General features: G+C 44.6%; 1 protein-coding gene and 1 pseudogene across 2 annotated transcripts in view; both read left to right on the top strand.

The window, feature by feature from the left end:
• LOC136309273 (macrophage metalloelastase pseudogene) overlaps nucleotides 1-14,819 on the top strand; it is a 28,937-nt pseudogene extending 14,118 nt beyond the window's left edge.
• Nucleotides 14,820-14,929: 110 nt separating this feature from the next.
• Nucleotides 14,930-22,710, top strand: part of RAB11FIP1 (RAB11 family interacting protein 1) — a 33,081-nt gene continuing 25,300 nt past the window's right edge. For both annotated transcript variants that reach the window (XM_066234137.1, XM_066234136.1), the window contains exon 1: nucleotides 14,930-15,381. In XM_066234137.1, the coding sequence (XP_066090234.1) occupies nucleotides 15,005-15,381 (377 nt within the window). In that variant the 5' untranslated portion in view covers nucleotides 14,930-15,004. The remainder of the gene's footprint in view (nucleotides 15,382-22,710) is intronic.

Genomic DNA, 22,710 nt, shown 5'->3' with positions numbered 1-22,710 from the left:
TTTTTGGATGAAATGTTCTAAAAATGCCTATTAAGTTGATCTGGTTTAATGTGACTTTTTTAAAATTAATTTTAATGGGGTAACATTGATAAATCAGGGTACATATGTTCAGAGAAAACATCTCTAGGTTATTTTGACATTTGATTATGCTGCATTCCCATCACCCAAAGTCCAATTGTCTTCCATCACCTTCTAACTGGTTTTCTTTGTGCCCCCCCAAGCCCATCCCTCTCCCCCCCCACCTTGTAACCCCCACACTCTTGTCTTGTCTCTGAGTCTCATTTTTTTTCCTTTTTTTTAAAGGTCACATATTATATGATTCCCTTTATTTATTTATATTTTTATTTATTTTTTTACACAGAGACAGAGAGAGTCAGAGAGAAGGATAGATAGGGACAGACAGACAGGAATGGAGAGAGATGAGAAACATCAATCATCAGTTTTTCGTTGCGACACCTTAGTTGTTCATTGATTACTTTCTCATATGTGCCTTGACCGTGGCCCTCCAGCAGACCGAGCAACCCCTTGCTCGAGCCAGAGACCTTGGGTCCAAGCTGGTGAGCTTTTTTTTTTTTTTTTCTGTATTTTTCTGAAGTTGGAAACCGGGAGGCAGTCAGACAGACGCTCGCATGCGCCCGACTGGGATCCATCCGGCACGCCCACCAAGGGGCGATGCTCTACCCACCTGGGGTGTCGCTCTGTTGCAACCAGAGCCATTCTAGCGCCTGAGGCAGAGGCCACAGAGCCATCTTCAGCACCCGGGCCAACTTTGCTCCAATGGAGCCTTGGTTGTGGGAGGGGAAGAGAGACAGAGAGGAAGGAGGGAGGGAGGGGTGGAGAAGCAGATGGGCTCTTCTCCTGTGTGCCCTGGCTGGGAATCGAACCTGGGACTCCTGCAAGCCAGGCCGACGCTCTACCACTAAGCCAACCGGCCAGGGCCAAGCTGGTGAGCTTTTGCTCAAACCAGATGAACCCGCGCTCAAACCGGTGACCTTGGGGTCTCGAACCTGGGTCCTCAGCATCCCAGTTTGATGCTCCATCCACTGCGCCACCGCTTGGTCAGGCTCTGAGTCTCATTTTTATGTCCCACCTATGTATGGAATCATATAGTAATGTGACTTTTAAAGCCATTAATTCCTTATTAATTTTCTCTCTGAATGATCTATCTATTGATGTGAGTGGGGTATTAAATCCCTTTCTATTATAGTGTTACTGTGGATTTCTCCCTTAATACTTATTAAAATTGGTATATACATCTAGGTACTTCAGGAGAAATTTAGAATGAAGTTTCTTCTTTTGATACTAGTCCTGTAGGTAGCTGTTTCTGGAGCTATTTCCCTGACTAACTATAGAGGCCAGGAGGCCAACAATGTGGCACTTGAGAAGCTTTTATGGCTTTGAAATGGAGAGAATGCCAATGACAAAAATGAAAGTCAATAAGAACTTTCAAGAGGATAAAATTCAAGAAATGCAGCAGTTCTTGGGTCTAGAAGTGACTGGGCAACTGGATACAGCTACTCTGGACAGGATGCACAAACCTCAATGTGGAGTGTCTGATGTTCATCATTTCAGGACAGTGCAAGGGAAGCCAATATGGAAGAAGTGCTTTATCGCCTACAGAATAAATAATTACATTTCTGACATAAAATACGAGGATGTTAACTATGCTATCCAGAAATCTTTTCAAGTATGGAGTGATCTGATCTCCTGAAATTCAGAAAGGTTAATGGAGGTAAGGTTGAAATTATGACGTATTTTGCACCTGATGGTCATAGAGACCTCTATCCTTTTTATGGAAGAGGTAGAGTTCATGCTATTGGACCTGGACCTGGTATTGGAGGATACATATATTTTAATGAGGCTGAAATCTGGACAAAAAAATTCAAAGGCATAAACTTATTCCTAGTTGCAGTTCATGCGTTTGGCCATTCCTTGGGTCTTGAACATTCCAATGATTCAAAGGCCATAATGTTCCCCACCTACAATTGTGGACCCCAATACATTTTACATGTTTTTATTTTATTTATTTATTTATTTATTTATTTATTTATTTTTTGAGTGAGAAACATCTCATAGTTGTATCACCTTAGTTGTTCATTGACTGCTTTCTCATATGTATCTTGACCAGGGGGCTCTAGCCGAGCCAATAATCCCTTGCTCAAGCCAGCAACCTTGGGATCATGTTGATGACCCTGGACTCAAGTTAGCGAGCCTATGGTCAAGCTAGATGAGCCCGTGCTCAAGCTGGCGACCTCAGGGTTTCAAACCCGGGACCTCAACATCCCAGGGCGATGCTCTATCCACTGTACCACCGCCTAGTCAAGCTTTCACATCTTTGCTGGTGACATATGTGACCTTCAGTCTCTCTATGGAGGTCTAACCCGCGTCAAATCTTGACAATTTAGAATTGCCTACTTGTGACCTCAATTTGTGTTCTGATGCTGTCACTACAGTTGGAGATGAAATCTTTTCTCTTAAAGACAGGTTCTGCAGGTGGAAGCTTCCTGAGAGTTCAAAGAACAGTGTTCATTTAATTGCTTCTTTATGGCCAACTTTATCATCGGGCATTCAAGCAGCTTTTGAAATTGGAGCCAGAAATCAAGTTGTTTTTTTTTTAAGACAGTATGTACTGGTTAATTAGCAATTTAAAACTACAGCTAAGCTCTATCAAGCATATATGTTCGTTTGGTTTTTCTATTTGTGAAAAAAAAATGATGCAGCTGTTTTTAACCTACTTCTCTATATGACCTATTTCTTTGTAGATAATCAATATTGGAGGTACAATGTAGGGAGACAATTCATGAACCCTGGTTATCCCACATTGATAACCACATACGGTACTTCCTAGGAATTGGGCCTAAAATTGATGCAGTCTACTATTATAACAGGTGTTATTACATGTATGGTAGGCAAAATTTTGTGCTTCATTGGAAAACTATGTGCTTTATAGCAGTGGTCCCCAACCCCCGGGCCGCGGACTGGTCCGTGAGCTATTTTGTACTGGTCCACAGAGAAAGAATAAATAACTTACATTATTTCCGTTTTATTTATATTTAAGTCTGAACGATGTTTTATTTTTTTTAAATGATCAGATTCCCTCTGTTACATCCATCTAAGACTCACTCTTGACGCTTGTCTCGGTCACATGATACATTTATCCGTCCCACCCTAAAGGCCGGTCCGTGAAAATATTTTCTGACATTAAACCGGTCCGTGGCCCAAAAAAGGTTGGGGACCACTGCTCTATAGCACACCATCTGGGTTATCTGCTTTTGATTTTATAGTAACTATTTCATAACTCTGTAACTTGTAGATAACTGATAGCAATGCAAAATTAAAAAATAGCAATGCAAAAGTAAAAATAAATTGTTTGGTACAGCCTGACCAGGTGGTGGCGCAGTGGATAGAGTGTCGGACTGGGATGCAGAAGGACCCAGGTTCGAGACCCCGAGGTCGCCAGCTTGAGCGCGGGCTCATCTGGCTTGAGCAAAGAGCTCACCAGCTTAGACCCAAGGTCGCTGGCTCCAGCAGGGAGTTACTCGGTCTGCTGAAGGCCCACGGTCAAGGCACATGTGAGAAAGCAATCAATGAACAACTAAGAAGTCGCAACGCACAACGAGAAACTGATGATTGATGCTTCTCATCTCTCTCCGTTCCTGTCTGTCTGTCCCTGTCTATCTCTGCCTCTGAAAAAAAAAAAAAAAAAAAAATTGTTTGGTACAAGGACGCCTTCCCCCAATCATGGCAAACTAGTTTTGCCTGCATTTGCATATTCATTTCAATATTTCTAATCTGTAAATGTGTCTGTTCTTTGTATTCACCTTTGAACAGGTGAAACACCCTGCCAGTATTCCTTTTTAATAAGTTTAATAAAATTTTAACACGTTCATTTTTATATCTATATGAGAGTCATGATTTTATCTTTTTATTGGAAAATTATCTTTTAACAATACACAAAAATTAATTCCAGATGAGTTGTTTACCTAATTGAGAAAAGTAAAGTAATAATTCTTCTAGAAGATTACAAAGGAAAATAAATTCATGACTTTGGAGTAGCAACGATTTCTTAAATAGGACACAAAAGCACTAATAATAAAAGAAAAGATTGTTAACTCAGATTTCATTAAAAAGTAAGAACTTCTTTTTACCCCAAAACATCAGTAAGAGAGTGAAAAGGCAAACTATAGAGTGGAGAAGATATTTGCATTACATTTTTTGACAAGTTTACCATATATATATTAATATATATATGTGATAAGACCTACAAATTAATAAGAAGGCAGACAATTGAAAAGAAAAATGGAGAAAAGAAATGAATAGACACATCACAAAAGACTATATTCAATAACCAGTTAACCAGCATACATCCTATTAGTCACCAGGAAAATACAAATTAAAACTTCTGCATACTCACCAGAAGGGCAAAATAGAAAAGACTGACAGCCCTGACCAGGTAGCTCCATTGGTTAGAGTATCGTCCTGAAGCACAGAAGTTGCTGGTTCGATCCCCTGGTCAGGGCACATACAGAAACAGATCAATGTTCTTGTTTCTCTCTCGCTCGCTCTCTCCCTCTCTCTAAAATCAATAAAATAAACATTAAAAAAAAGATTCACAATTCCAAGGTTGACAAAGATGCAGAGAAACTGGATCTGTCAAATATTATCAGTAGGAGTATAAATTGGTATAATTACTTTGGAAAATTGTTTGGCAATATCTTTTAGCACTAACCATATAGTCACTCTATAATCCAGCAATTCCATTTAGGTGTGTATGCATGTTTATACATATGTACCAAAACATATACAAGAATGCACAGTAAATTTATTCCTAGTAGCCTGTATCAGTGTCCTGTGGCTATCATAGACAATTACCACAAATTTGGTTCCTTTTTTTTTCCTTTAGGTGAGAGGAGGGGAGATAGTGAGGCAGACTCCCACATGCACCCCTACCAGAATCCACCCAGAAACCTCATTTTGGACCAATGCTTGGAGTACCAAGCTATTTTTAGCACCTGAGGCTGTCATTCTTTGAAGGAGCTATCCTCAGCACCTGGGGTCCATGCTCTAACCAGTGAGAGGGGAAGAGGAAGACAAGGGGAAGAGGGAGGGGAGAGAAGCAGATTGTCACTTCTCCTGTGTTCCCTGACCAGGAATAGAAATTGGGACATCAATACGCTGAGTCAATGCTGTATCCACTGAGCCACTGGTCAGGGCCAAACTTGGCTCATAAAACAACAATGATATATTTTCTAGTTGTCAGTTTTGCAGGCCAGAAGTCTAAAATCAAGTTACCATCAGGGCTGCACTTCCTCCAGAGGTCCTGGGGGAGATTCTGTTTCCTGTCTCTTCCAGCATTCTTTGACTTGTGGATACAGTCTCTGCCTCCACATTCTCATGGCCTTGTACCTTACTATCTCTGTAATCTCCCTCTGCCTTATTCTTTTAGAAACACTGAGCCCATTTTGATAATCCAGGATGAACGCCTCATCTTAACATCTTTTGCTTAATTATATCTGCAAAAATTCCATTTTTTCTTTTCCTCAACAAAGTAACATTCACAGGTTCAAGAGACTAGGATGTGCACGTATATTTTGGGGATTATCATTCAGCCCACTACAAGCCTCAAGCTAGAAACAGCCTAAATGTCTACGAACTGTAGAATGAAAAAGAAACTGGTATATTCATACCATGGAATACTGTAAAACAGAAAAGAGCAACAAGTGACTGCTGCGTGAACACCACTGGTGATGCTCATAAAGACGACAGCGAGCGAAAGGACGCAGACCTAGAATAAATACCTGATGTATGACTCATTTATACAATGTTCAGAGCAGGCAGGGCAGAGCTATGGGCATGGAACTTAGAATAGTGGCTGCCTTTGGAAGAGACCTCGTGACTAAGGGAACTCAAGGGAAATCTGGGTAGGTGCTGATACTCTTCTTTTTCTCGATCTAGGTGGTAGAAATTCACCAAGCTGAATATTTTTGTGTACTTTTCTGCATATAATGTTGAATAAATTAAATAAAATTCTTCTTTTTATCGCCTTCCCTTTATCACAACTATGTTATACGCTATAATAAAGTTTGTTTAAAAAAATCCATTCCTATGCGGAATCTAAAGAACACTATAAATGAACAAACAAAACAGAAACAGACTCATAGAAAGAAAACAGACTAATGGTTGCCGGAGGGGATGGGGTTGGGGGCCTGAGTGAAGAGGTGAAAGGATTGAGAGGTACAGATTGGTATTACAAAGTAGTCATGGGGCCCTGGCTGGTTGGCTCAGCGGTAGAGCGTCGGCCTGGCGTGCGGGGGACCCGGGTTCGATTCCCAGCCAGGGCACATAGGAGAGGTGCCCATTTGCTTCTCCACCCCTCCTCCTTCCTCTCTGTCTCTCTCTTCCCCTCCCGCAGCCAAGGCTCCATTGGAGCAAAGATGGCCTGGGCACTGGGGATGGCTCCTTGGCCTCTGCCCCAGGCGCTAGAGTGGCTCTGGTCGTGGCAGAGCGACGCCCCGGAGGGGCAGAGCATCGCCCCCTGGTGGGCGTGCCGGGTGGATCCCGGTCCGGCGCATGCGGGAGTCTGTCTGACTGTCTCTCCCCGTTTCCAGCTTCAGAAAAATAAAACAAACAAACAAACAACAACAACAACAAAAAGTAGTCATGGAATCTAAAGTACAGCATAGGAAGTGTAGTCAACAATAGTTAATAATGTAATAACTATGTATCGAGGGAACATTTTATAAAGTATATGAAAGTCTAATCACTATGTTGTACACCTGAAACTAATACAAAATAATATTGAATGCCAACTATAATTGAAAAAATTTTTAAAAATTATTTTGCCTGACTGATGGTAGCACAGTGGATCGAGCATTAACCTGAGATGCTGAGGTTCCAGGTTCAAAACCCCAAAGTCGCAGGCTTGAGGATGGGCTCATCAACATGATATGAAGGTTGCTGGCTTGAGCCCAAGGTTGCTGGCTTGAGCAAGGGGTCCCTGGCTTGGCTTGAGTCCTCTGGTCAAGACACATATAAAAAGCAATCAATGAACAACTGAAGTGATGGAACTATGAGCTGATGTTTGTCATCTCTCTCCCTTCCTCTCTTTCTTGCAAAAAAAAAAAAAAATCCACTTCTATTTTTACAAACATTTTCTGTTTTCTGAATATATTAGCTTTTAATACATATATTTATTAAAAAGTATGATTGATTACAACAATATTTTCTTTCTTATGGGTTTAGATGGTGCCATCTCTAAGAAATGTTTATTTTGGGGGCATGTGTATATATTTTCAGTCTAACAGGTTTTGGAGAAAAGTTAAATCGGAGGACTCAATCATGAAATGTAACAGTCTGTGTTCTAATTTGCTCCCGAACTGTTCTATAAGACTTTGTTGTCACTGACCTCCCTTGCTGAAACGTGGCGTGTGTGGGTGGTTGGGGTGGGGGTGGGCAAGGCTACTCCAGGGTGACTGATTCAGACGTAGGAAAGGTGTTTTGCATCCTGGAATAGGTAGGATTTCCCGAAGATGGGCAGAGAGTCATAGAGAAACTATAGGGGCTGGTAAGAAGTGGGCACTTACGGAAAGAACCTCGCGTTGCCTCCTAGAGGAGTCCCGAGGTTAAAAGCTTTATTCTGGTGCTCCCCCTTGGACTTCGTGAAATGTCATATTGGGTTTGGCTTTAAGCGTCCAGGCCCATATTGTAATTTCTTCAGGTCAGAACTCAACATACCAAATCAAATAAAACAGAAACAGACTCATCGATACAGAGAACAAACTGGTTGCCAGAGGGGAGGGGAAGGGGGGATGGATGGATGAAAAAGAGGAAGAGAAATAAGAGGTATAAACTTCCAGTTAGAAAATCAGTAAGACATGGGGATGTTATGCATAGCATAGGCAAAATAGTGAACAACAGGGTGACAACTTTGTATGGTGATAGGTGGTTACTAGACTTATTGTGGTAATCGTATTGTGAGGTATATAAATATTGAATCACGCCTGACCAGGCGGTGGTGCAGTGGATAGAGCATCGGACTGGGATGCAGAGGACCCAGGTTGGAGACCCCGAGGTCGCCAGCTTGAGCGTGGGCTCATCTGGTTTGAGCAAAAAGCTCACCAGCTTGGACCCAAGGTCGCTGGCTCCAGCAAGGGGTTACTCAGTCTGCTGAAGGCTCACGGTCAAGACACATATGAGAAAGCAATCAATGAACAACTAAGGTGTCGCAATGCACAACGAAAAACTAATGATTGATGCTTCTCATCTCTCTCCGTTCCTGTCTGTTTGTCCTTGTCTGTTCCTCTCTCTGACTCTCTCTCTGTCTCTGTAAAAAATAAATTAATTAATTAAAAAAATATTGAATCACTATGTCATACATCTAAAACTAATGTAAGATTGTATGTCAACTATATTTAAAAAAAAAACACCACAACCTAGTTATCAGTCCTGTGGCATGTATTGTGGCATCAAAAGGGAAGAGGAGTAAAGAAATGGTGGGTCCGCTCACACCCACCTCTTGACCAGCTCTACTGCAGTGGGGTCCGGGTCCAGAAGACCCAGCACTCAAAAAAATGGAAGCTCATGGCATGTCTTGGAGAAGCTGAGAATAAGAGCTGAGAGGTGGCTTCTAATGGGACAGTTCAAGGAGGAATAGATAACTCAAAATGACTGCTTTCTCCTTGTATGCCATGAAACTTATTCTGAAAAGGTGAGTATGGCTTGCATACAATGAACATATGTTTCTTTTTATTCAGACAAACCTTACATTTTAAAAAGATGGTTATGCAGAGTAGTGCTAAAGGTGACTGTAGCAGGAATGAATGCATTAATGTTGATGGCTTAAAAGTAATTTATACCTCCTCTAGTTAGCTTGAACTACCTTCTATTTGCAAGAAATTGGGAGAACTAGACACAGTGAGGACCACACTTCCTGCCTTTGAGATGTCTACAAGTGAATAAAATAATTGCTGAACCAGAGTACAAGAAATAAGCTTAGAAACAAGAAACAATTCTGAAGGGAGAGGTAGAGGGAAGGCTTTGTGCAGAAAGTGGGAAGGTAGGAGATACACTTTCTCTATAGCCTTCTGGAAGGGACTTGACAACTTGAGAAGCGAGGCAGGAAGCCCTTGCTCCCAGCACCAACACCTGGAAGGTAGTCTCCTTGGTCAGCCAAGTGGGCCTGGAGAAGCCAAGGACCTGGAGAAACCAGAGGGTTGATCACCAAACTCAACAGTGAATGAGTCACGTATGCAAACTTTTGTCACCACACCTCAGAGTCGGTGGCACAGGAGGAAGACAGCAATCATTCCCAGCCCTATTCTGCTCCTCCACTGGGATAGCACATTAGTCGTCCAGAGTCCGCAGACATGACCTTTATTTATTTATTTTTTTACAGAAACAGAGAGAGTCAGAGAGAGGGATAGATAGGGGCAAACAGACAGGAACGGAGAGAGATGAGAAGCATCAATTATCAGTTTTTCATTTGGGACTTTAGATATTCATTGATTGCTTTCTCGTATGTGCCTTGACTGTGGGGCTACAGCAGACCGCATAACCCCTTGCTCAAGCCAGCGACCTTGGGCTCAAGCTGGTGAGCTTTGCTCAAACCAGATGAGTCCGCTCTCAAGCTGGCGACCTCGGGGTCTCAAACCTGGGGTTTCAAACCTGGGTCCTCTGCATCCCAGTCCGACGCTCTATCCACTGTGCCACGGCCCAGTCAGGCCGCAGACATGACTTTTGAGTTAGTGTTCTTGCAGCAGCAGGATACTGAGGAGCTGTGGGCAGGAGGGGTTGGCAGTTAGCAGGGCACTGAGAGTCCCTCCTTCAGCATGCCCTACCTCACCACCTGAAGCATGGCCCCACACAGTGTCCGAAAAGGGAATTCTCCTCAGCAGAGCATAAAAGACAGCCTGTTCACGATCTCACTGCACAGGTACCTGCTGCCCATGGAGAGGCCGAGGGTCAGGCTGGTGGACCAGTTGACTGGAGTCTGGGCGCTCTCTGCTCTGCTGCTTTGGGAGAGGATAGGTGGCTAACTTGTCCAGTCTAACCTGCCCGGCACCTTGTCACGTGCTCTGGGCCGACTGAAACTCTTTCCTCTTTCAGTCAGAGCGAAAGGAGGGGCAGGGTGAGAGGAGAGAGCAGTCATCTGGCCGCACCCTGGATGTGGGAGGTGTTTGCAAACACTCCAGGAATTTGGTGAACTGATAGGGTCCACCGCCCGGGACCGAAGACTGTGGGTCTGTAAAGTGGGCAGAAGAGGGGTTCTTATTCCAGGGCAGTCAGTGAGTCTTGAGGGACAATGTGCTCTGACTGGGGGAGGGGAGAAAAGGACCATCCTGGCAGTTAGGGAGCAGTAAGCCAGCTCCCAGACACGCCTTGTTCTAGAGCTCCTGGCGTCTCTCTTCTCGGACAGATATCCATTCCTGCCTCTGTGGAGCCCACTCCTCTGAGTTAATGCCTGCTAGAGTACAGTGTCTAGAGAAAAGGTTCTTGATCTTGATTCCTTGGGGGTGGCCAGGCAGCCTTGCCCTCCCCCAAACGTACCCCCTTTCCTTTAACCACAGAGGCTGTTTGTGTCTGATAGAAACCAAACACATGAGGTCACAAGTGCTCATACTTTTCCCTCCCCTCACCACCATGCCTCCCTTTCCCCTTTGTCGTCTAATCTTTTTCGTGAGTGGAAGGAATGCTTCATGTCATACTCAGCCTGTGAGGCTGTCCAGCTAGGTTTCATTCCTGGCTCTCTTTATTATGGGGGCTGTATTAACAGTGTGAGTGTGGAGGAGGAGGAGGGGAGGCCAGAGCTAAAAAACTTTACTGCTAGCATCAGTTTTGACCCAAAATCTCTGACTTTGTTCAGTTGGGATGCAGTGGAGCAGTAGACAAGTAGGACAACCGAAAGGGAAGTATGTGGACCCTGGTCGATTGGATCAGTGATAGAACATAGGCCAGGGTGTGTGGATGTCCCAGTTTGATTTCCGGTCAGGGCACACAGGAGAAGCCATTATCTGCTTCTCAACCCCTCTCCCCTCCCTCTGTCTTTCTCTCTGTCTTTCTCTCTCTCCCCTTCTGCAGCCATTGCTTGTTTGGCTTGAGTGAGTTGGCCCTGGAGCTGAGAATGGCTAATGTGGCCTCTGCCTTAGGTGCTAAAAATAGCTTGATTGCCCAGCAACGGAGCAACACCCCAGATGGGCAGAGCATTGCTCCATAGGGTAGAAGCTGTCTCTCTGCCTCACCTGCTCTCATTTAATTTAAAAAATAAAAAGGGAAGTATACCCCTTATTTAATGCAGTACCACACAGAATAGACACAGAATCGGATGGGCAAGGGCTGGGACAGAGTAGGGTTGCAGGCAGATGTCCCAAGGTGAAAATGAAGGAAGGTATCTGGCTTTAACTTGTCATGCATTGGCTGTTGAGCTACTTCTGCTTATACCTTCCTGCCCTACAACCTGAAGCATAACCTGATAAAGCCACTGCTCAAAATCCTCTGTAAGCTGTCTCACCTGGTCTAACACTGTAGTACAGTGGTTTTCAAACTTTGAAGTTGGGGTGCATTTAAAATCCTACAAATAATTGTAGGCGCACTATATACAAATTTCTGAGAAATATGTTGTAATAATTAAGTCAAATATTAAAGAAAAAATAAAGTCCAAGTGTGCTATTATGGTAATTAAACAAAATAAATATGACAAAATTAAATTTATTCTGACATTAAAAAACATTTTTAAGGCCCTGGCCGGTTGGCTCAGTGGTAGAGCGTCGGCCTGGCATGCAGGAGTCCCAGGTTCGATTCCCGGCCAGGGCACACAGGAGAAGTGCCCATCTGCTTCTCCACCCCTCCCCCTCTCCTTCCTCTCTGTCTCTCTTCCCCTCCCACAGCCGAGGTTCCATTGGAGCAAAGATGGTCCGGGCGCTGAGGATGGCTCCATGGCCTCTGCCTCAGGTGCTAGAATGGCTCTGGATGCAACAGAGTGACGCCCCAGAGGGGCAGAGCATCGCCCCCTGGTGGGCGTGCTGGGTGGATCCCGGTCGGGCGCATGCGGGAGTCTGTCTGACTGCCTCCCCGTTTCCAGCTTTGGAAAAATGCAAAAAAAAAAACCCAAAACATTTTTATGTTACAGTTTTTGAGTTATCCTTTTTTAGAATTTGTGAAAAACAGAGGTTAAAAAATAAAACGACAAAAAAGGTATCTTTTTATATATATAGATACATTCCTAATAAGATTTAGTAAATTCATCAGGTCCCAGCACAAATGTGTTTTTTCATTCTTGTCTTTATGAGAAACATGAGCCTGATGTGTCCTAGCGATTTCTTCAATGTTTGGGCATATATTTGAAAGGCAAACTCTCATTTTCTTGTCAATACATTGAAGAATTCCTCTCTTTTTACTCTTAATTGTGTTGAGTGCAGAAAACCCCCACCATACATATCATCTCAACTTTACACCAAACAAAGGATAGAAGAAACTTGCCTCCAGTCTTTCCGGGGAACATGGTGGGTAGTGTAAACAATCCAGCACCACAGCTTAACAGTCTTTTGCAACCTAAGTGAGGCGGGGAGTTGGGCAGACTGTCAGCTTACAGCCAATTCCCCTCACCTCTGTCTCCCAAAACTCTAAACTCCAAAAACCCTGTTGGTTTTTTGGTCCCCAACAGGCAGATATTTCTCTGGAATACCATAGGGCGCACCAATGTGCCCTGGCGCACACTTCGAGAATCACTGCTGTAGTATAATCTCCTAAATCTGGAGTTCATGATCTGCATGATCTGGGCCCGCCTCCCTTGGCTATCTTATCTCCACTACCTGTCTCCTGGGCTCTACTAAAATACCTTACATTCCAGCCCTAGTGGGTACTCATAACCCCTAAACATACCATGAACTCTTTGGACCCCATGCCTTTGCTTAGGCTGATCTGTTTGTGCAAAATGTTCTTTCCCCATCATTTTCTCTATCCATCAAATCTGGTACATCCTTTAAGACTCAGCTCAATAGTATTTCCTTCATAAAAATCCACTTGCTTAGAGAAATCACTTTCTTTCAAAGCACCCAAAGCATTATATTAATACAGGACCTCTTTTATAGCATTTGTCATAGAGTGCCTTGGAACTGGGTGTCATTCGAAGGTAGCACCTAGCATAAAGTATGTTCTCAATAAATCTTTACAGCAATGATTGGAGCCATGAGGTTGAATGAAATTTACAGGCTGTCAGGAAGGGAAAATAGCACAAAACAACAGAGTTCTGTTAGGCTTTCCTGTCTCTTACGTGTCTGGTGCCTTTCCTTTTCCCATGAACACATTAAATATTTACAACATTCTAAATAGGCTTTTCTCACACGGTAGCCGCCCTCAGTTGCAAACCTGAGGCATAATGTTTGTGCTGTAATTTCCTACATGGTCAAAGAGAACAATGTGTCCTCATGATTGACTGGAACTCATCAATTTCATAGCACTTCCGAAGGACCTATTGTGTACCCAGGTTTCTGCTAGGGGTTGTGGAGGAGACAAGTTAAATAAGTCACCCCCTGGCCCCTCCTTGGCAGAGGGCTATCGGAAGCCAAACCTTGGAGAAATCAGAGTGAAGCTTTGTAGTGGGAAGGACTTGGGTAGCCACAGGACAGCCAAGTGCTAAAGGCCTGGAGGTGGGAAGATTATCCAGGTTACAATTTGTTCAAGAGATAAAGGAGAATGAGTCAGGGTGGGGCCAAAGTAGGAATGCCTTTAAATCTCTGAGTGTGAAGTTAACGCAGGTGAGGCAACATCGTAGGATTTCAAGTAGGTTAGTTAGTGCAGTCATGTGCAGTGTGGACTGGAGGGAGGAGAGCCTAGAGATCAGCAATCCAAGATTGGGGTTCTGAGGACCTGGAAGAAGCAAGGGATGCAGCAAAAACACTGGGTGGGAATCAGGACACCTGAGTTCTAGTCCTGGCTCTGTCGTGGGGCCTTGAACCAGTTACTTCTCTGCTGTGGGCCTTTCCCTTAACTTTGAAACCTAAGAACCTTCAAAGTGACCTTTCCAATCTGGTGATTCAGAGGCAAGCCTTTGAAATAGGATATTGGGAATGAAGAGAATAGGACCATCTAATGGACATTTGGAACAAGGAAATGACGAACTAGGGGTCCAGAGATAAAGAGCTGGGGGAAACTGAAGACGTTCCAGCCAGGAAGAAATGGGGAACTGGGGGTGGGCGGAGCCTCTGCTCTTGACGTCTGGTTTGGTAATCCCACTTTTCACTTCCCCCTTATTTTTCCCCTTCCCTAACTCAGCCTCTTAGCCTCGCCTTATTTGGTGAGGGCAGGGCAAAATATGACACCCCCTACACCACCTCATGCTCCTCCCCCACTTTACCTTCCTCTTTTCAGGTTTTGAAAGGATCATTCTACTTTCCTACCCACCTGGCACCATTCCTGAATACACCGCCCTCCGCAATAATGACTCTGGCGGCCAGAGCAGAAAGAGCGATGAACTTGGGATCATGTTCATTATCTTTCTCATAACTACTGTTTTTTGAGAACTCTCTACATAACAGGCTACATTTTTTTTCCCCCCAGCAATTCTAAAGGGTGATTGTTATCTCCTTTTACAGATGAGGAAACTGAGACCAAAAGACGTTAGGTAATCTATGCAAAGTCACACACATGCCAGTGGGCAATGACAGATTGGAATTGAGGTCTGGCTCCGAAGTCAGTGCTTCGGCCAGTTCCGGTTGGGCGGTGCGACTTCTGTCAGTTGTCGCTGCCATTCCTCAGCTACCTACCACCGGAATTCCCCAAGCCCCGCCCCTGTCCGTGCCGCGCCGGCCCCGCCCCCGCCCTGAGGCCCTGCGGCTGCGGTGCCGCGGCAGGTGGGGCGGGCTCCGTGGGCGGGGCGGGCCCGGAGAGGCGGGCCCCGGCGGGGGCGTGGCCGGAAGCCTTTATGAGGCCGGGCTGCTGGGCAGGCTGGAGAAGACGCGGCACGGGGCGATCTGCTCTTCGCTCTCGGAAGGATTACAGCACCGTCACCATGTCCCTGGCAGCTTCGGCGGGCCGGGGCCCGGGGGCCGTGTGGTCCCCAACACATGTGCAGGTGACGGTGCTGCAGGCGCGGGGCCTGCGCGCTAAGGGACCCGGGGGCACCAGCGATGCGTACGCCGTGATCCAGGTGGGCAAGGAGAAGTACGCCACCTCGGTGTCGGAGCGCAGCCTGGGCGCGCCGGTGTGGCGGGAAGAGGCCACCTTCGAGCTGCCGCCGCTGCTGTCCGCCGGGGCCGCGCCCGCGGCCGCTGCCACCCTGCAGCTCACCGTGCTGCACCGCGCGCTGCTCGGCCTCGACAAGTTCCTGGGCCGCGCCGAGGTGGACCTGCGGGAGCTGCATCGGGACCAGGGCCGCAGGAAGACCCAGTGAGTGCGGGCCGGGGGCGAGGACTGCGGGCAGGGGCGCGGGCAGGGCGGGGTGGTCTGGGCGCTGAGATCCGTTTCGAGTGGTCGCGCAGTCGCGGCGCTGCTGTGTCTCAAGGGGACGGACAGAGAGAGATCTTCCAAGAGGGTTCCCTGGACCAGTAATAAATAGTGTCTGTCCTCAGCCAGCTTCAGTCTCTCCCTCGGCTGTCCCCCCGAGCTCTCCTTGTATGTGGGCTCTGAAAGCAGGGAGGGGTACCTGGGGCTATTTCGAATCTGCAGGACGTCGCAAAGAGCTTGGAATTTAGTAAGCACTTAATGAATTTTTGATGAGTTGAAAATACATGTGGGCTGATGAATTCCTGTTTGTAGTGTGGGTAGAGTGTATATTTGATATGCGCATTAATTATGTGAAAGCCTCCTAGGTGTTTTACGGTACTGGACACTGACCTGAGAGTGGCTGGGCCACGGCGCAGAGAGGATTAACTGGAGGAGCAGAGCCCACTGGCATTCCCTGGCCCTCGAGGCTCACGCAGGGACAGACAGGGGCAGTGCAGTGTGGGGAGGGTGGAGGTGGGGGCCGGGACTGGGGAGCGGAGGTGATGGCAATCTCCCACTCCCACCTCACCACCACTTGAGGAATTGGGGAGGACAATTTTGCCTCTCCTTTCTCCCTCCCCTGTCCTCCCCAATAATGCCAGAGCAGTTTGGTCTTAACCTTCAGACAGGAAAATAGTAACCCTGTTTGCCTGGGCCCCAAATTAGTAAGGATTTCCCAGTGATGGCTGGAGCCAGGATGTGCCCTTGGCCAAGCTCAGCTGGGAGGTGGGCATTGTTTTTCTTTGAAGTTCCTCAAGTTCTCTCTGGCAGTGCCCCCAGCAGATGGCTGCTCACCTGTAGCTCTCAGTCAAGTGTTGTGTTTTAAGAGTATCTCACTCTTGCAGGGAAAGCTGGGTAAAACCCAGTTAACTCCAAGATGTTACCTGGTTATTTGTTCTCTTTCGCAGGTGTCTGGAATGGAACATTTTATTATGTTCATAGTGTATTCAAAGCTAGCCTCACTTAGCTTAATTGGCTACTTGCTGAACCTTGAATATGCAAGCCAGACTTGTTACCACCTAGCCCCTACTACAGTTTAGAAAGCACACTGATTCACATTTTGTGTTTTAGATATAAACAGTATTTTAACTTCCCTTATGAAGGAGACAGGAAAAGCTAGGAGGTTTGGAGTTACCAGATGCCCATTTTCTGTAGGGTGGGTCCGATTTCAGCATGCTTGCTTGCAAATATAATACCTGTTTCGCTTATCTGGCCAAAGATGAATAGGCAATTCTGAACTCAAATCAGATAAAAATAGAGAGCCTTGAGGTGAGGATGGATGGGGTATCTTCATGGCATCAACTTACAAGCCATAAGGTGAGCAGTGTCTTTGCTAAGGAGGGGTTGAAGCTACGCTCATTTTTCATTATATTAGATGACATTTAGGGCCTTGCGTTGGCTTCCTTTCCAGCTACAACTGGGCGCCGTTGGCAGTCCTTTGTTTGGACCCGACCCAAGGTGTGTGGACATTATCATCCGTCTCTACCATCTGTTCTTACGGGACTGTTTTATTCCCTTGAAAGGTAGAGTGCGCCTCCCTGCCAGAGATGGGGACTCCAGATTCCTGGTCTGGTGCCCTCTCTGCTCCTGACTCATTGTTGGGCTTCAGCCTGCTTGGTTTCTCAACACCCAAGTTTCCCTATTTATGAATGGAGCTTGTTGCCTGACTTAATTAATGTTTGTAAGCTATTTCTGGGTTTCCTGCATTAATGAGGCCTGTGTATAGAGTCTAAAAATTCTGTTACTGCTTTGTGAAGAATGAAAACCTCCTTAAGCTCTGTATTTCAGGAGTTGAGTCTTTGCATCTTCATTTTCTCATCCTCTTCAATGTAATCCTAAACCTAGATGGTTACTCCTGTCTCTATCTCATGAGCTGATTACCACTTAGTCATAATATCAGCTTGTAGGAAAATGGTGCTTAGTTGATTTTTTTTTTTTTAAACTGCAAAGGAAAGCTTTTTTGCTCCTCTAGCAGTAGGTGAAACTAAAAGCTTTCCATCTGTCACTTTCCTGGGACTTTCCGAGATGCTGGGGTAACCCAATTAAACAAACTGCCTCATGCTAGGGTACATCACTTGGGCCCTCAAAATAGCTGAGATTTAGAGAATGAGAGATAGAATTTTAACAGAAACTGGTTGGGCTGGGAAGTCATTTGAAATATTTGTTAATGGTTTGACTCCACCTTAGACATTAAAAAGCAAAACACAACAAAAGCTCAAATCATGGTCTGTAAATTTGTGTGTGCACACGTGTTCATCTCTCATAAAAAGGATTGAGTATGATTTTCTTCATGGATCTAGAAGCTGAAACTCAAGGCATTAAGAGCTAACTGTGTTATTTTTATCTGTTCTCTCGATAAGCTCCCATCTATATCTTTGGAGTCAGGAGAATATGCTTTTTATGATGACTCAGATTTTACGAACCTTGACTTTAGTGTGATGACACACGTCTTAACACCAAAGAGAAGCGGACATACAGGATGGGATACATTTAATAGGGAAGAGTGCATAGCCCCTTTACTTAAGAAGAAATAGAAATGAATTGGTTTTGCACTTATACTTATCTGTTAAAGACCTGGCGTCTCCGTTGGGCCTCAGTTCATGGGAATCAGTTAAGTCTCGTGGTCATAAAACAAACATGAATCTGAGAGGCAGAATCAGGTGATTAACATGTGAGTTTCTCTGCTCAGTTCTGTAGACTCATGCAGTTTGGGATCCTAGACTAATTAAAAAAACTTTTTAGGATACTAAGAGCAACTAAATTGGGGGAAATTATCTATTGAAGACAGATTAAAATAAATGTTCAGGCTAATGACTAGAAGGCCTTTGTGTAACTAAATATAATGAAACTTAATATTGGAATAGTCTTCCAGCTATGAAGAGAGAGTGAGTGATGGAGAGTCATTTTCCTGTATCTCTTTAAGACTGAAGGGGGAGTTTGGTTGTATGTGAAAGGAGTTGGGTATTAGTAAAGGCTAACTATTTTGAACAGCTATAAGTGTAGAAGGATACTGTGATAAGTTGCCAAAGGAAATTGGGTTATTGAAAAGAAAAAAAGGCTAGAGAGTTGTTTTTCTGGGAGAGGCAGATGCAGGAAAGTGATCTAGAGGCCTGTAGAGATGTACAATTCACAGATTATAAATAGTCAGTATTTATGCTTATACTTTTAGGTTTCCTTAGCACACTCTTAAGTTTTTCGTAACCAATTGGAACATTTGAGCAACGCTGTGAAGTTTTTCCTTTCTTGGGATTCCCCTTGAAGATAATGTTGGGCCTTACTGGAAACCCTCCTGCCTCTCACCCGGTCACAGTCCCCTCCCACTCCAGTGTAGGAAACTGATAGCTCAGTGCCCAAGTCAGTTCTCTGTCAGCTCCGGGATGAACCCCAACCTGCTTATGACAATGGAGTGATATGATTCAGAAAAAGGAATGTGCCACAGAGTCTTTGTTTTGGTGCTATTAAAGATGTCCCTTTGTTTTTCTCATTGGGTTATTTGATTATAATTTTATTTGTAAGACATTCAGTTAGCATGGGGAAAATTCTAACTGCTCCCCCCCCCCTTGTCTTTATCCATACTTTTCATAAATATTTTTTAATACCTACTGTGTGCCAGGTGCAGTGTAAACAGTGGTGACCAAAACAGACGTGATCCCTGCTTTCAGGAAGCTCAGAACCTTGTGGGAGGATATAGACATTAAACAAATGAACACATAAATAAGTAATCAGGTACTGTGATAAGTACTGTGTGGAAAGAGAACAGAGTGGCATAAGAGAAAAGAGCAGCTAGGACATGATTTAAAGAAGAAGTTTGCACATAGATTTCTGAGGTGGAGACCTGCAGGATAAGGAGGCATTTTTCTAGTGACAAGTAGAGGAAGGAGGCCTTATTGGGGGCTGGGGTGCTACCCAGGTAGCAACACCTGGGAAGCTAGAGAGATTGTGTAGATTGAGGCCAACGAGGAGGGCAGGGCTCTGGGAAAGGACTGAATATTAAAAGCATAGGGAGAGTGTGATCCATTTTGTCAGAAATCACTGTGGCGATTGGGTGGAGAATAAATTTGAAGCAGGCCTAGCCTGGAACCAGACAAACAAGATGGCCACTGCAGTAATCCACGTGACCAATGCGGTGGCTTGGGCTGGGGTTATGGCCATGGAGCTGGACAAGAGGTGGGTGGATTTCAGAAATATTTTGGAGGCGCAGTTGGCTTGGCCTGTGCTGGATTGGATGTGGGTGGGGTGAGTGAGAGGAAGCGATAAGAATGAACAAATAAAACAAGGAGAGCTTGCTGTTGAAAATGAACCAGGAAGTGGTGGCTGCTTTCCTTCTCCAACCGTCACTGTGACAGGGTGAGGTCACCATCACAGAGACAGTTTTGGGCAGTGACACCTGTGAGTTGAGTCTGCAGTGCATTAGTAGGAAACACCATTAAAACCAGGGTGTGTATATGTGTGTCTTCAAGTACTTAACAGTTTTAACACAGGCCAAGCCTTTGTTTTGTAATAGCCTAGCCGATGTAGTCTTACTGGTGTGTTCCAACACAGCTGATGAAGTCACTGCTTCAAGGAATATAGGACAAAGAAAAGGAAAAATAACATTGTAACATTAGGAAAAATAAGCCCGTAAATGAACAATAAAACTCTGGAGGCAAGTAAGTGAACCATTTAAATGTTTTTCACATTAGGGAAAGTAGGTGTGCAGAGTACTGTGCCTTTCTCCTTTTGTTTAAACTTCCTTTTGGTTACAAAGACTTCTATTGTATTTCTATCACAACCATCAGTGGGAAGGTAGTATCTGTCATTTTAATTGTAGTTATTAACTAAAATGTTATAATTACATTAAAAGCAATACATGTGTTGATTACAATGTCTTCAATTCAAAATATATATATTTGCTGACATCATTCTTCTTCCTCTTTAACAGTAATCTTAGATAGCTATTAAAAAACTTCAGTTTTAATTGCCATCTGTCCTAGAGAACTGTGCTTCTCACCCTATACGTTTCAAGGGACGTTAGCTCTGGTTGGGCTCCAGAAGGATTGGGAAGCCCTAGCCCAGGTGGAGAGGGTGATAGAGGGTCATTTTAGTTCTTACCTTCAGCTCAGAGCTGAAGGTGGGTGGCCTTTGGTTTGGGGCCTGGTGTAGATCTCTAAATTCTCAGGCCTTTGAATTCCAACAAAATCAACAACCAGACCCTTGTATTGACCTCTGAAGAAAGGAAGCCTGCTGCCAGGATTGTTTGTCTTGGAAAGAACTTGGCAAGAGTTCTCTCTACACCTCTTAAGTTGGCCTGGGTCAGATCTTCTGCCCCAGCCGCCTCAGGAGACCAAGCCTGACTTTCACCTGTTTCTCTCTTAGCCAGGGGCCACTTTGGTCTTTTCTTTGCTGTGTGACCAACACAGGGCTCATGGTCTCTCAGAGTGGGTGAGTGCGTGCTTGGGTGTTTGGGCAGGCGGTCGTTTGCCTGAGTGGACGTGGAGAATTGTTTAATCTTACGTTTAGTCCAGTGGATTAAAGACTAGGGGTGTCCGAAGTACGAGGTCAAAGCTCTGTGTTTTCAGTGTCCCTGTCTGGGGTATGGCTTGCTTGTCCACGCCCGTTCTGAACATTGAAGAAGCAGGCTGCCTTCTGCAGCGTGGTGGCTACTGATGCTTCTGGCCAAGGAGCGCTTCCAGTCACTAATGAGACGAGAAATTCCTTTCCTGCAGGGAGAAGTCTGTAGATAATGTGTTAGAAAAAAAAATCCTGGCTTTAGTCTCCAGGGTGTCCCTGAGGGACACATTTAGGAATGTGCCTGTGGAGAGAGAAAAGACAGTGGTAATTAAGTGTCTTTTTCTGAATGCCAGCCTCTGAATGAAGTAGAGGGAAGGCTTTTATAAGAAATCCCAGAAAAATGTTTCTAGAGGCATGGCCGCTGCACACTTCACTTTTAAAATAAGTACTCTTTTATTGAAAGGGACAGGGCTAACCTAGGTAGAACAATTAAAGCTTCCAGAAAGTCTGGTCTGAAAAGGCCTCTTGTGATCATAAAGAATGGGTGTCCTGTGTGCAGGGAGCCAGCGGTAGGCTGGGTCCGGGTATTTCTTCAGGAGTGTCGCCTCCTACAGTGCCAGTCCCGTGGAATTTTTCTTTTCTACCAATGGAGCTTTTCATTTTACTGATCATGGGTTGTTAAAACAGGAGTTTAAAGTGCTCTTGGTGTGGGGGTTTTCCTCTCCTCCTTGGTGGGACTTACCTGGATTATAAGATAAATCATAGATACTCTGCTTCCTTGCCAGGAACTCTCACAGAAAGGAGTGTGTGAGTCTGTTTGTGGGGTGGAGAGGAGGCTGAATGTTTTCTGATGTCAGTCATGCTGAAGTTCGTTTGTTTCTTTTGTCCTGGTCAAAGGTGGTGAGCCAGAACATTGCATTTTCTTTTTCCGTCCTTGAAGTCTCTTTGCGTGAGTGATAAAGGACCCTGTGGTTGCGTGAGACCAATAGAATATACATCAGTAGCATTTAAATGTGGACTAGAGGCAAGATACCTGATCTGATGGTAGAATATTAACATTTGTGTTTTTCTGAGATATGATCAAGTAAAAAAATTGGTCAGTAATTGCAGAAGTAGACCTGCTATTCTCTTTAGTTTAGTATTTGCCTACAAGCAGTTTAGTATTGCTTTCAACTTAGAAAACATGCCCTGAACCTTATACTTCAGTCAGTTTAACTATGCCATCTTGGCCTATGTCTGAAATAGTTTGGAAGCCCTCTGTTTCGTGTCTCTCCTACCGGTGTAGAAACCCTGAGAATCACTAATTCATCCCTCAGTCGGTTACAGAGTATATACACTGATCAGGGTATTTTAAAAGTTCCTATAGCCCTGGCCGGATAGCTAGGTTGGTTAGAGCATTATCCTGAAGCACAGAAACTGCTGGTTCAATCCCCAGTCAGGGCACATACAGGATCAATGTTTCTATTTCTGTCTCTCTCTCTAAAATCAATAAAATAAACATTTTGAAAGTTTCTATATACTTTTTAATTTTGGAAATTGTGTAATACAAACTAATTTTGTAATTGAGTCTTTTCCTACCCCCTTCAAATGCAAATCATTATTATTTGTATTTGATGGATATTTGGATTCTTTGTCAATCGAAACTGTAGATATCTTAAATTCCTTTTTGAGAACCATTTGAATGGATAAAATATGGTATATACACATTCTACAGAATGTCGTACAGTCATTAGAAATGATGGG

This window comes from Saccopteryx bilineata, chromosome 6 (genome assembly GCF_036850765.1).
Source record: "Saccopteryx bilineata isolate mSacBil1 chromosome 6, mSacBil1_pri_phased_curated, whole genome shotgun sequence".
Classification (NCBI taxonomy): domain Eukaryota; kingdom Metazoa; phylum Chordata; class Mammalia; order Chiroptera; family Emballonuridae; genus Saccopteryx; species Saccopteryx bilineata.
This window is presented reverse-complemented; position numbering and strand designations above follow the sequence as displayed.